Genomic DNA, 15,539 nt, shown 5'->3' with positions numbered 1-15,539 from the left:
GGAATGCTGAGCCTTTACAGTTGCAAACAAAGAAAATGGTAGCTTTGTATATGTTAGAATGTTAGGAGTAGTGTTTTGTATATGTTAGTATTTTGAAGCATCAAGTCTTACAACTCTGAGAGTAAAGATCCATAATAGTTGAAACTTTGTTTCTAATTTCATTCTCCCTCAGTTCCCCACCTGTAAAATGGGAACTAATATCTCCCCATTTCATTTCTTAAGAGTGTACTGAAGATGACTTAGGGTGTGTCTAAATGAGATGCCACATGCTCAGTAGTCTAATTCTGCTGTGCATTAGCATGGAAGGCAAAAACGGTGCTAATGTGCAGTAGAATTAGTCTACTCACATCAGTGTCACCTAAAATTCATGTGGCAGCACTGCTGAACAGTAGTGCCTTCTACTATGCATTTAATTTAGTACCTGTAATAACATTTTAGGGAGTTGGGGTCTATTTACAATGATCCATATATACTGGAGCATTTAATGTAGAAGTACTACTTGAAGTCGAGGCATTGTCCACTCCTAGGCTACAGACAGAAATTACACACAAACCAGTAGAAGTGATTAGAAACTGGTTCAAATCTGTGACGCAACAGAAGTTCAGTGCACATAAACTGCTTTCATAGTGGCTGAAACTGGTTTAAGATAAACCTAGATGGATGTAGTATGAGACTTAATTGTTTTAGGATAAATCATTTTATGGAACTTCTGTCCCAGATCCCTTCCCGGTTCAGGTTAACTCACAGCCCCCCAGGGGGAGAGGTTTGCATTTCCCCTGCAAACCCTCTCTCCCCCTTCCACCCACAGTGTTGGTGGGCTAACCTTGGCCCAAGCAGTATGCTCCAGTGCAGTAGGGAGATGTGCTCTAGCACCCCCAGCTTATGGCCTGAGCAACTGCAGGCATGTGGCTGCATTTCCGGATTAAAAAGTAAATGTCTGTTCACTTGCTTATTGTTCCAATCTATGCAGCTTAGATTAACCTGCAAATTCTAAACTGATTCAGCCTCGGTCTTTTTGACTGTCTGTACTCAGCCCTAATGTTTACAACTTTTTTCCCAGAAAAAATATTTAATGTTTTTAATAAAATCAAAATTGATTTTTTGAAAAGGTTGAACATTTTTTCTTGCCTTTGCAATTATGTGAACATAAAAACAGTTGATTCATAGTAAAAAGTTGTATGAAATGATTTGCATAATTGGGCCTAGAAGTAGTAAATTTTAACTTGATTTCCAAATATATATGAGACTTGTAAAATAAGCCATTTCTGTCATTCTATTGGCCCTTGGTGGGAAATGTGACCATTCTAGAGTTGGAATCTTTTTTAGTATGTGTGTGTATGTGTTTAAATTGGGAAATTAAATGCAAAATCAAGTCTTATTTTAACATTAGTTTTGAAATGTCAAGCTCTCAAAGGTCAGAAACCTGCAAAAATTGAAGCTGTTCCAGTCATTTTAACTTTACCGTTTTGTAAATAGTATTTTCTAATCTGTTTTCTTGTATATAAACTATTGACTGTTGCCAGTGTGTTATACAAAGTAGATAGGATGGCTGGAATCCTGTTATTAGGGCAGTCTTTGTTTTTCTGGATATTCTCTATTTGAGTCTCTGGCCATAGTGTTCTGGTGATGGGGTTTCTGTTCCATTTTACAGCCTACTGGTATTATTATGTCTACAATAACAAATATGTATAATGCTTTACAGAAAGAAGAAAAATTCCTTGTTCTTAGAAATTTACAATCTAGGACTTATTGAGCTCTTTGAGACTACTGAAGGTGGCTAACCATGCATGTAAGACTTCCCAGGATCAGGGCCTAAGTAAAGGCAGTGGATGTGAAGGAGGTGAATAAGCATATTTAGAAAAGTAGAGACAGTAGCATAGCTAGTTATGGGTGAGTCGGGCACTAGTCCCAGGTGCTGACTTAAAGGGGGTGCAAGGTTAGTGGCTGCCACTGCTGCCAAGAACACAAAAAATCCTTGGTACACCTCTGGGTAGGAATAAGATAGGACCTCTTGTACTGCGGATGCTATAGTGAGGGAGAGAAGGGTTTGGGGTTCTTTTGGGGTTTTTTTATTTCCTTCATGTTCGTTAAGCTTTGTCTTCTTTGACGCAAAGATAAGTTTTCCCAGTGAGGTAAATAATTCATAATAATTACCTGGCTGTAAAATCATATCTTAAGACAAGGCTGTTGTGATATTACCTTCAGGTACTTGGTTGATGGGTCAGCATTGTACATCTCCTACCTGCGGTTGACCTTGCTTTGTTTATTTTATGCTAAGATTAGGGGTTTTATTACAATGAAAGAACTGACACGTGAGTTGTCTCATAGTGAGAAAACACATTTTTTCCTCCATAAAAGAGCCTGAAAAAGGGGGAGGTTTAGGTTTTATAATACAGAAACAGAGGTGTATTTGTTGCCATAAATGAATTTGTATATACACTCTCTGTGGAAATGTTTCTGTACTGTATATGAATATGCACATTTTAAAAGTAAATATTTTAGTGCCAGTGAAAATGTAAGACTGTCCTCACTGAGGTGAAATTTTGTATCAGATTATACAGGCAGCATCAGCCCTTTCTCCATTCTATTCTGTCAATATTCATCAATGCTAATTTGAAATGAATCTTGCCTAGAAATGAGATGGAGCTGTTACTTCTGTTTGATGCTCTTTCAGTCATTTTTGTCTTCCACAGTAAATGCCAGTTATTCTCCCCGCTGTTGAATAAATGTGATTTTAATAACTTTTTTTCTTCTTCCTGCCAATAGGTCTTGATTACAAAAAGCTAACAGATGAAAATTCAGATCCTTTGGGAGCATTGGAGCCCATCCTTACAAGCCAAAACATCTTATCCATTTCTAAACTTGCTCCCAAAATTCCCCAAAAAGATGGTAGCATGCTTTCGCCAAGCTCTGTGTATGCCACCTGGTTACAAAATCTCTTCTGGAATGGTGATTGCCACCTCATTAAAAAAACACCAGAAACAGTACCTGATTGGTTGCATGCATATGACGTATGTTTAAAGTACTTTGACAGACTCAACTCAGCAGACATGGTTGCTTTAATTGATGAAATTACTTTTTCTTCAAAGGCTGTCACCAAGGTAAATATAACATTTATGCAAGAATGAAAAGTTTAAGATGTTATATGGAATTTCCATAAATTGTTCTCATGCCCTTTGTTTTACTGAAGTTTTCAAAGTAAATGTTAAATTAACAAGTTGTATTTAAAGAAAAAACAGAGGAACACAAAACCTGATTGCTGCTTTGAGTTTTACTACTGTGGGGAAAAGATTTCTATTTTATAGCAATTTAAAGTGATGATAGTTTGAACCTCCATATGAAAACCATTGGTTTGATCCTCCATGCTCATCAAAACCTCCATGAGTTAGGTCTACTGAAAAAAATAGAGGAAATAGCATTCACTGGTCTGAATCGTAAAACTCATTTTGCTCTCGGCTTCCATTCACTACATACCTTCCCATCCTAAAGGGTATGGTCAGCATTTCTTGGGTCATAAAGAAATCCAGCTGCTGATAGATTCCACTTATTTGACTTGGTGGCTGGGCTTAGGTAGTCAAGAGAGGAGGGCTATACCCCTTACTACAGAGGAAGGTAAAAAAAAAACCCATAGCCTAAACCAGTCTGACCATAGGGAAAATTCCTTCCTGACCCCAAATATGGTGATTGGTCTGACCTTGAGTGGAGGGGCAAAAAGACCCTTTAGCCAGGAATCTCCAGCTTTGCTCCTAGCAGGCACACCCCAGTTGAAGTCTCCAGCCTTATCTGTAGCCAACACCCAATGCTCCCCAAGGCTTCAAAACATAAAGCAGAAAAAAGGGGTGGGGGAAGGAGGCGGGAGCAACCAGTAAAGCCCAGAATAATGGAAATACCCATGGTAGACGATAGGCATACCTACATCTAGATCATCCCTGAGCAGTGGCTTTCCAACCTCTTCTTGATCCCCTCCAGTGGTAAAGAGTCCACAGCTTCCCTAGGCAGTCTGTTCCACTGCCTCACTGTTTTAACAGTGAAGAAGTGTTTTCTGGATATCCAGTCTAAATTTATTTTGCTGCCACTTCAAGCCATTGATCTGCATCCTCCTCTCTGCAGCAAGAGAAAAGGGTGTTTTCCTTCTTTTTGAAAGCCCTTCAAGAATTTGAAGACTGCTGTCATGTCCCCTCTTGAGCACCTTTTCTGGAAGTTGAATATGTCTAGCTCCTTCAGCCTCTCCTCATATGATTCATCTTCCAATCCTTGATCTTCTTTGTCACCCACCTCTGGACCCTCTCTAACTTCTCCACATCATTTTTTCAAATGTGGAGCCTAGAACTGCACACAATAGTCCAGGTGAGACCTAACCAGTACCAAGTAAAGGCACTATCACCTCCCATGTTTTGCACCTAATGCTTCTATGATGCGGCCCAAAACCACGTTTACTTTTTGTGTAGTTGCACCTCACTGCAGGCTCATATTGAGTCTGTGATCTACCAAGACTCCCAAGTCCTTTTACATAGAGCTGCCACCCAGTCATGTATCCCCCTTTTCTATTTGTTTTTTTTTTTATTATTCCTCCTGAGATGTAGCATCTTGCATTTGTCCACATCGAACTTCATCCTGTTAACTCTAGCCCAGTTTTTCAATCTGTCGAGATCCTTTTAAATTGTGCTCACATCTTCCAACATGTTCACAGTCCTTCCCAGTTTTGTTTTGTCTACAAACTTGCTCAAGAAGCTTTCTATGCCGGCATCCAAATTGTTAATAAACATGTTGAATAGGACTGGGCAGAGATTTTGAGTACCACATGACTGTACTCTTCTGGACACAGCCCTAGATGCTGTTGTTAGGCCTGCTTCTCAAGTAGAAGTTGCCCTGTACATTACCAGTCAGCTAATTTATTGCTTTTGTTGGATTTGGAATTAAAATTTTGGCAGTTAGAAGAAAGGGACTTTCAAGCATGTATATAGTTGTACCAATTCAATCTTGTCCTGCAATGGTATCTATAAGGTAGCTTACAAGTGGAAGCATTTTTTAAAAATTCAGTTATAGTTTCTGAAAATGTGTATTTCTCATTTGAATTCTGTTTCTTCCCCTTGCTTTGATTTTATCAATATTAAAATGGTTCACACTTCAGATCAGACAACTTTAGATTCTGTAGAATTTTAGAACAGTTGATAACTTTCCTGTCCACCCCTCACATCAAATCATATGAAATTTAGAACACTATTAGTCACATAATAGTCTCTTACATCCCATTCACATCAATTCTCTGATTTCATAGCCTTGAAACAAAAATACAATTCATCACTTTTCTCCTGTTTCTAGTTGTTTTTTTTTTTTAATTGGTTCTGGATGGAAACTGAAATAGGGCGAAGATCAAAGGGGAAAAAAAACGACGAGCCTGTCCCTCCCTTCTATCGTGCCCACCTCTCCCCACATCTTAGTGTCATCCGTGAATTTGAACAAGGTGCTTATCATATTTGGGGGCATGATATATTCAAGAAAATATGGCAAATAGAAAGCTATAGTCTCTTTTTTAAAAAAACTACCACTTTAGATTTTAAAATTATTGTTCTGAGGTGTGCAGTTTTTGGGTTGCCTCTTGCTTGCTGTTGTTCTTGGTGTTTAAGCTGCTAGGGATCTGTGCACTCCAGGAGGCCAGCACTAGCAAGTGGCCTTGTAGAGTCTAGGTACAATACAGACAGAATGACTCAAATTCACGTTCATCGGTGAAAAGTCAGGGAGGTTTATTGTCATTTAAACATGCAGGCAAGTGTACTATCTAGCAGTAAACTCAACTCAGTAAAACTGCCCAGGACAACGCTAGCAACAGCATGCATCAGTTGTGTTCTCCTAGGTCACTACAAAGAAACAATCCTTGTGGCACCTATATTTATACCTGAAATACCCAAGTTCCACGCCAGTGTTTATTTATCTGTTTGCCAAGATGCTCATTTTAATTTGTTCTTTTGCCAAGCCAAACACCTGGCATCTTCAGTTCTTCTCTCATCTTGGCATCTGTCTTCATTACTCTTTTTTCTTTACTCCTAATGCTCCCTTTTTTGCATTAGCTGCTTTCTTCATTAGTGTGTTTTCATTTTTTACATTTCTTTTCAGGTCATTCAGCAGTCAGATATGCCTATTCTTCCCAAGTTCCTTTTTGGAGTATTAGCTTAACCACAGCTTAGCATAACCAGAACTCCTACAAAAATCCTCAGTGAATGCTGTATTACTCCATTGATTAATCATCTAATGTTAAAAAATCGTTCTTTATTGAAGTGTGAATTTACCTATCTATCAACTTCCAGCCATTGTAGTTTGATTCTATAAACTTTGTCATATCAGTGTTTATAGAATGAAAACAAGTAGATTTTTAAGTTGTTCTTAAGATTTAACTTCTGGAGTGTCTTGCTGTATAGAGAGTGTATTTTACAATTGTTTAGCCATCCTCATGGATCTTCTAACTGGACATGTTACTCCATTATAGATTCCTTCAGCCCCAAATATAATGTAAGTATTAGCTCCCTACCTCCCTGTTTGTACATTGAAGATAACACTTTTGGCAACAGTTTGCATTAGGAGTTTCTATTCAGCTGATTATTCATTATAGCCCTAAGATCCTTTGGAAGTCTCTACTTAGTGGGTTAAAGTCCCTATTGAATTTAATATGGCCTGCAGTGTTTGTTCCAAACCAAAAGATGGATATCTTTTTACTTTGGTCTTATTAAAGCATGTATGTTTACTTGTTCCTACCTTACCAAGTGATCCAGATTACTTTCTATCAGTGTTCTGTTATTTATCAGCCCTCCAGTACTATTTATCAGTCTTTGTGTCCTCTGCAACTGTTATCAGTAATTATTTTGTGTTGTTTCAGGGCCTTGATAAAAATCTTAACTAGCAAAGGGCCAAGACCTGATGCTTAAGACCCTACTACAAACATGCAATTTAACAGTGATTTATACAATTACTAATATTTTTTGAGATCTGTTGCTTGTCCAGATTAATCTTTTTAATGCATTTCATGCTAACAGTGTATAATTTAATTCCTCAATCAAAAACCTATAAAGCAATGAGTTAAATGACTTAAAGAAGTTTACTAAATGAATGTTACTACTTTCATCAACCACATTTGTAATCTCATTAAAAAAATCATTAGTTTGTCAGGATTTATTTGCCCTGTATCCATATTAATTGTTATTAATAATAAACCCCTTCAAGAGAATCTTATATTCACCATCCTTTTTTTTTTGTGTGTGCCTGCCAGTGTTAAGCTTGACATTAAGTGACAATAAGATGAGTCATTTTGGATTTTCTTTTAAAATATTGGCACAACTTTAGCTTTCTTGGCATGCTATGGCATGTTTCCAGTTTTTCCTAGACTGTTAATGCTGACTTTCGATAATTCTTAGAATTTCTTCACGATCTCAAAAATTCTTTGGTTCATTTCATCCAGAATTGTTCATTAAAAAAATTCCAGCATTAGTGGTTGTTCTTTACTATCTTTCTGCATTGCTGACGGTATAGAAAGTGTTTGATCATCATCTAGTGATGTAACTGCATTCTTTGGCTTCCTCCCATCATAGATCAGAAATTTTTCTTTTTTGTTTTATTGTTGATTGTTCTTTTTTCATCTAGGGCTAGTACCATAGTTAGAATTGGTTTTATAATGAATACGTTAACTCATCATTTTATATTTTACCTGGACTTATTCTCACATGTTTTTTTGGTTTCTTGATCATTTTTCAACAGTTCCCTAACTTCTGATTTGCACTCATAATCATGAGGTTTCCTTTTTCTCTTTATTATATACAGTTTTGCATTGTTCTCCTTTAAGGGTTTAAAAAGACCCCATTCCCAGAGGTGACTTTTTTCTCCCCACTTTCATTATGGGATTGTGGCTCCCCATTATTAACAATAAAATAATTACATTTTTCTGGCTGAATTCTTTCTTCCAACTTACTTGTTCCACAATTATTTTGGGATAGACTATAATTTATTAGGCATTTGTACAGTATTCGGCACAGTATGAACCACCTTGCTTTGAAGTCTATGGGAATTACCAGAATAAAAATATTAAGTAATAATATAATAATATTGGGCCTATCTAGAGAGAATGGTAAAGAGCACTCTGCATCAGCTGGTCTTATAATTCATTATAACACAATTTTCCTGTTTCAAGTTTTAAAACTGCTCTACAGAATTGTTGCTTCTATTCATGCATGTGGTTGGAGCCTGTAGCCTTTTCTCCTGGCAGATATATTGTGCTTTTAAGTATTGCTCATTTTATAGACTTAATTATAGTAATGATCTTATCAAAATGTTCAGTCATCTTGATAGTTTCCTGTTTATCTGTCTTGACAATCTGCAAGAAGCTCTTTAGTTAATTTGTTGGGGTTTTTCTTCATTCTTTTCTTGATAACATGGTCTTTTGTTTCATTGGTTGTGCCTTGCTAGTATGTTGTATCTTCAAAGAACCATCTGTTTCAGAACTCATAGGTCATTGCCCTGATCTTTGTGGATAAACAGTACACTGGTGAAAAACAAAATGCTAAAACAGTCAAAAAAGCCCCTGAAAATAATTGTCTTTTACTTGACTGTTTTTTCATTACCAAGGACATACAACAAATGAAGACAGGCACAGAGTGTTAATTACTAGGAGAAAGCTGCAACTTCAGTATAGAAAAGTGACACATAAATCACATGATTAGGTGGGTCTGAATGTATCCAGGCTTCAGAAAAAGAGAGGCTTCCCACCAGAACTGCCAGACCATTTGTACTCAAAATGCAACTTCAGACATCATCTCTTGGTAAATGGCTCTGTCTCATGCTTCTTTTAAGCGCCTCCATTATCTCCCCAACTTGTGTTACATCACATGGGAACATCTGTCCTGTTGTTCAAAGGTAGCTTTACAATATACATTTGACCTTGTTGCCTGCAAAGTTGACTCCTGCTGAGGAGACAACACGGTGCTCCTCTACCAAGATGCCATGGCACCCTGGAGTGCCTTGAGATTCTTTTACAGGTACTATGGGGTGCTACACAGTACTAGTGCTGTTAGGGCCTAGAGCATAATTCACAGGATAAACCTAGATTTTTCACATAGGTATCCATAGTGCTAAAAACATTCTGACCTGTTGTGGTCTTTGAGTTTGTTGCAACAGAAGAATTGTTCTTTTAAAAGTGAAAACTAAAATTTGATATTTTTCAAGGGGTGCCTCTAGTCTGAAATGGTTGAGAAATACTGTGATAACATCATCAAAGTAGCGTGTTACTTCAGCCCAGCTCTGCAGCATCTTTAAAGATCAGGTGCTTAAGCTAGGCTTTCTGGTGCTTTTAGTTAAAGCTAGTTCAATCAGCCTTTAGATAAAAGTGCCAAAAAAGCCTCTTACTAAAGTGCCCGATCTTTACAGATGTCAGGCTAGCTGGAATGGAATAATGTGCTGCCTTTTCTAGATATATGCAGGGCCTGGCACAGGAATGCACCAAGTTTAAAGTAAAGTGCCTATTATAATATTGCTATCATAATATTGCTTCAATGTACAAGCAAAATTTTAATCTAGACATTTTATTCTCACCCGTGTTCATGATCAGTCACACTTTCTTTCCTTCGGGTATTAGTTTCCTTCCTTTTTTGCCACTAGTTTGAGTTTTGGAAATTTAACCTTATTCTTGTTACTTAATTAGATAACTCTAGGTACAGGGTAGACTTATCAGAAAATAATATTGGATTAAAAATATGATGGAACTTTATAACTTGCACTATACAAGAGAGAAAAAATATGGTCTTTGGTTAATGGCTTTCATGCCTTTATTTATTTATTAGAGTCCCAAAGAGGCTTAGGGTGGCTTACAGTAAAAACCAGATATACAGATACATTCTAAAGACAGATAAAAAATATTAAAGTAAAACAGTATGTAATAGAACAAACTCCCTAAACAAAGCACCAGGCCAGACTCTGATAGGCCACTAGAGAGAGGGCATTCAAGAGCTAAGCAGTTACTGTTAAGAATGGCCCCCCACAGGTTTTTCCAAATAAGTGTGGCACCCCAATGTTGCCAGAAGGTTACTCTTGCCTGACTATAGCACTCGGGATAGAACATAAGGGAGAAGGTGGTCCTTTCAGTACGTATGGTCCTATTAGGACAAATTAGCACCCTGAATTGTCCCCAGAAAACTACTGGAACCCAGTGCAGACTGAAATAATGCATTGCTGGTGACCCAGCCCCATCATACAAATAGCTTGTTATTTGAGGACTGTTAATAGGTCATAAGGATCTAGAAAAGAAGGTCACAATTTTGCATCTGCTGCTCTAAAATGTTCCTTTACGGCCTGCCATTTAGTCAGTTTTAAGATCAGTTTTGTCTGTGAAGTGCCTGCTTACTGCCATAGATATGTTTTCGTCTGCTGTCTGGATTCTCCAGGATAGTTCTGAAACTTAGTCTTCATATAGTAATAGGAAGTAGGGCAAATAAACTCTGTATGCTTTGAAGAGGAAGCTGGATCAATTTATGAAAGGAATTATAAAATGTAGTTACCTGTAATGCTATGTTCCTTTTTTTTTCTAAATGTCTTTAAGAAATTGAAGCCATTATTTTTTTTCAGATAACATACCATGGCAGAGATGTATTTCATTTTTGTGGTGATTAGCAATTGGTCATGAGGTTATAAATTGAATTACAGGATCTTATTTGGAGGTAGCAAGTGGCATTTATCTTCCAAATTCTTTGGCATAGGCAAATTACCATTCTGTTAGTGGACCTGTGTATGAAATAATTCCATATGCTCATAGACATACATGATCGAACAGTGTGGTTTAAAGAACACAATATAATACTTCACTGTAACTGTTAAAAATATGGAATTAAACTCAGGCACCAATTTAAAAAAAATCAGCTCAAAGAATAAAGCAGCAGGATAGGTCAAAGCCCTGTCCAGTATGCATAACCACTGTCTTGCCTCATTTTGTATTGGCTGCTGGGAACAACTCAGAATTGTACATATTTTTGCTATCAGGTCAGCATCAGACCAGGAATTTAGACCAGGTCAAGACTACACCAGCTATATTCCTTGCAATCTCAAGGGGAATTAAGGATAATTTTTTTTTCTTACATGTCTTTAAATTTCAAGGTATCCCTTAATTTAGTAATTAAGAAATGGTGATGTCCAGAGTGGGACAGGCCTGAGTCTACACATATTTGCTTAGCTTATCTGCTTATCTCACACGTTATGGTACGCTTCAAAGGATCTGGTGGCACCCCAGATTGAGAATCACTGATATAGAGTAATTTATCCCCTCCTTGGAATCCATCATCATTGGTTTAGAAGTGACAAAGGATATATCCCTGGAAATACTGTTTTTGGGCTGGACCACTAGGTTTCCACTCAAAACCACCAGAGAACACCTTAAATATACACATTTACTTTTCCTTGTTGTTCTAGAATAATGCTCGGTGTCTAAATAGTAGGGGTGTGTGAAGCTGCGGTTGCTGATTCGATTCAGAGAAGATTCGGCCTGATTCGGAGGCTGAATCATCAAATTCGAATCGAATTGGGAGACCAAAGAAAACCTCTGAGTGTATTCAGAGACTTCGAATCAATTTGGAAAAGATTCTGAAAAAGATTCAGAGATTTGGAAGGCAGTCTTTCAGGGGAGCAGAAACTGAGAAGAGGGAGGGGGAGCAGGGAGGGAAAGACTGACACATGTAGCTGGCCAATGACTGTGATCTTTCCCTGAATCCCCTTCCAATCGCAGTGCTCTGATGGAGGATGTAGAAATAGCATATAAGCCTCTGTCTGCAGCCTTTCTGTCCCTTTTGTGCACTGTTTCTGCCTGAGCAAAAGAGGGGTTGGCAGCTAGCCCAGAAACAGGTGGGCGAGTGGAGATCTAACCAGCACCGGGAAGGCCCCCTGTTACAGGCTACCGTCCTGCTGTTTTCATCCAAATCTGCCTTAACACATACTAGTGACATGAGTTTTGCTTTCAGCAGTTTGAGGTGCAGTTTCCCAGAAACCCCTGCACCTATCTCCTTGAAACTTTGCAGGCAAAAATGACGAAGTTATAGGTATTTCAGTTATTTCCCATTATGGTCTATGGCCAAATCACTGAATCTCTCCGAACCAGCACTGAATCTTCTGAAGCAGATGTGGCTGAATCGATTTGGGACAGTGATCTGAATCTGCGAATTGATTCACTGTCCTCTGAATCAGCCGAATCGAAATTGAATACTTCCCTATTCGCACAGGCCTATTAAATGGCACAAGTTGTAGTGACATCTATAACTCTTTTCTAAGATATTGCAGTTATATAAAATGAATCAGTATGTACAGAGGGTAAGAATAGAGCAATTATTTTCCTGGGACACACAGATTAATGACCTTTTTTAACATAAGGAAATGGTAACAGAGGAAAGTACTGAACCCATATCTTAGACCTTCTGAGTTGTGGTCCAGTGTTTGGATCAAGATGTGTTCCTTCCTCCCTATTGACCTACTTTTGTTTTCTTTTTCTTTTTTTTGTGGTAGATCAATAGATTCCCATAATTGGCCTACGGTCTGTTTGCCAACTTTGTGGATCTTGCTACTTGCCAAAAGAAATGTAGCTAAACATAGCTACATTCTGTTATTATGGCTCCTAGATATGAATGTTCTCTAAGAACCCACCTTGTCAACCGCTTTCCTATTGGAGTTGTAGACGACTCAAGCTTTGTTTCCTATCTCCTGTGCTTCAGAACTTTGCACCTTAACTCTAGCAATTGTCCTATATCCAGTATTTTTGTATTATTTTTCTCAAGCATGCTGATAGTGTAATTATTGTAAAATTAAGCGTGCTATGGCCATTTCATCCAAATCAACATGTGTATTGTAAAAGCCTTTAAGTTAAACTCTAAATGAGATATTTGCATGCCAAAAGTACTGAAACACATTATTTGGAAATCCTATTTGAATTTCTTCCCTCAATTTCCTATTTGAAGCAAAGGTTGAAAAAGCTCTGCTGTGATTTTGGAAAACAGATAAGAACAGGCCTGTCTCCCTTTCCTATGGACTGTACTAATGGGGAGTACAAAATATCAGCCTCTTGGGAAGTCCTGAAATCTGTTACCATCACATAGGTGTCAGTGTGTAGGTAATAGAATGAGAGAGAAGAACTATTACACTCCTTTAAAATATCTTTACTATTCTATTTATATAACGTACAACTGTCTATATAGAAATCTGGGAATTTAAGTACTTTCCAGTAAAAGAAGAAAAATTCCTCATTTCAAAAATCTGCTAAATTTACTTGAAGACAACACTGTTTTTTAAACTCTTTACTTTGTTTTGAGTTTAGTTATACTGATAGCTCGGTCACCTTAATATAAGGTCTTGTGAAAGAAACATTTTTATTATTGTTAGAACTAAAGGTCTCTCAAAGCAAGAATACCTTGTTCACGACTGCTCCTTATATGATTCAGGCAGCCAGCAGCATGCATTAAACTTAAAATTCACTTATCCAGTATTATCATTTATTTTACCCCGAAGCTTCTTTAAATCATATTAGACGTTGCAATCACTGTCTCTACCAGATAGACTAATATCAGCCTGAGGTACAGCTTTAGAACGTTCTTTATTAGAATCAGTAGCTCCGTATACACAGCCTGCATCATCATCCTATCAGCTGAATATGAAAAGTTAAAATGGCAGAGTGATCGGTTGAAAGTGAACTTGGCTTGTCATTGAAAACTGTAACTTTGTAGACTTCCCAATAGTTTTGCTTATTTTTCAAACATTTAAAGACAAATTTAAATAATGACCTAACACAAATTAAAATACCCTAAAACAGTGTTCTCCAACCAGCATCTTACAGAAATATATTGTTAGTGAGACTCCCTCAACATTGTGGCCCCAGGGCATTTTATTTCTACAGATGCATTTCTTCAAGCTGACAGAGAGAGTAAAATAAGGTGTTCACCACAGCAACATTACTTACTGAGTATTGCTGTCCACAGGCCTGCCAGGGTGAGGACCAGGGATCTGGGTTGTCGTTCACTGCAGGGAAAAAACACCGTTTTTTCTCCTTTAAAGGAGAAAGCCCATGTTTTTCTCCTTTATAGCAGGAAATGGAGAGTTACATCTTGCAGGCCGAAAGAGTTCCAGCCTGCAAGGAGCTGGCTGGGGTGGGGGGGGGTGCAGGGGAAGGGTGCCACAGGCAGGGCGTGCCACATGCAGCCAGGCAGCTCCCCATAGGTAAGTTTGGGGGGACAATCAGGGGAGCATGGGGGAGGCATGTGTCCTCCCAGGTTTGTGCAGCCACAATGGGCACAGGGCTGCAGTCTGACCCTACTGGCATAGGCAGGAGTCACCTCTGCAGCCCAGCAGTTGGGACCCAGCTCAGGAGGGCGGAGTGGGTTGGTGAGACTCATTGGCACTGCTGCTGAGATCCCTGTGCCAGCTGTGCCACCAGCAATATGAGGCGTAATGGATGGGAGCAGGGGCTGGGCACACTGCCATCACCTCCTCCAGCTGCCAGCCACTTCTGTGTTGAGCCACAGCTCTACTCTACCATAATGGCCCAGCCACCTCCCCTGCTGTCGCCACTCCCCTCAGGCCACTTTCCCTGCCCTCCACTCCACCTCCCCTCTGGGGGAGAGTCATGGCTTGAGGGGAGCAGCAGCAGCTTCCCGGCCATGGTAGCGGGGTAGAACCGTGGCTCAGTGCACAAGCAGCTGGTGGTGGAAGGAGGTGACAGCAGTGCAACTCCCTTCCCCCTCCCGCCCGTCTGTTACTCCTCACGCTGCTGGCAGCACAGCTGGCATGGGGGGGCCCAGTGGCAGCAACAATTCTCGCCACCCCTCTGCATCCTCTTGTGCCAGGTCCTGCCCGCTGGGCCACGGAGACAGCTCCTGCCTGTACCTGTAGGCCCAGGCTGCAGCCCCATGCCCACTGTGGGCCCACAAATCTGGGAGGCCACATGCCCCCCCATATGTCACCCCAACATGTCACCTATAGCATTGCCTATGATCAGGCACCACACCCCACCCTCCTTAGCCCCACACACTGAGCCCCTCCCCACATATACACCCCTGCCCCACAAACACCCCTGCCCCACACACTAGGGGTGAGGGGCTGTGATTTGGGAGTGAGGGGCGCCAGGATTGAATTGGGTAGGGAGCTGTGGGTTGGGATCGAGGGGCACCAGCAGGGATAAGGGGCTGCAGGTCAGGTGTAAGGGGCACCGCTGTGGGGCTGTGGCTTGGGAGAGGGGCACTGGCATATCAGGGCTGCTCAACGCCACAAAGCAGCGGGGACAGCCAAAGCTGGACCTGTGTCCTGGTGAACGAAGGTGGCCGGGGGAGCTCTGATTTCTGTAATAAAAAAAAAATCTAAATACAGAAGTATTTAGAATTTATTTTATTATAGAATATATTTATTTTATTGTAATAACTGGGAGGCTTCTAAATTGCTTTAAAATTGTAAATGTATCAATACAACATTGTGTTCAACTGATACCTATATATATATATAGTGGCATTTAATTGTGGAAAAATGCTTTTTTTTGCTTC

The 15,539-nt window shown here is 39.4% G+C and overlaps 1 protein-coding gene across 1 annotated transcript in view; it reads left to right on the top strand.

Annotated features, from left to right (window-relative positions):
• The window catches only part of NBAS (neuroblastoma amplified sequence), a 383,345-nt gene that overhangs the window by 266,738 nt on the left and 101,068 nt on the right, over positions 1-15,539 (top strand). Inside the window, exon 44 of the mRNA XM_025198082.1 lies at positions 2,767-3,101. Coding sequence (XP_025053867.1) covers positions 2,767-3,101 — 335 coding nt within the window. The remainder of the gene's footprint in view (positions 1-2,766; positions 3,102-15,539) is intronic.

Source organism: Alligator sinensis, unplaced genomic scaffold (genome assembly GCF_000455745.1).
Source record: "Alligator sinensis unplaced genomic scaffold, ASM45574v1 scaffold130_2, whole genome shotgun sequence".
NCBI classification, from domain to species: Eukaryota; Metazoa; Chordata; order Crocodylia; family Alligatoridae; genus Alligator; species Alligator sinensis.
The sequence above is the reverse complement of the archived record's forward strand: the minus strand, read 5'-3'. Positions and strand labels throughout refer to the sequence as shown.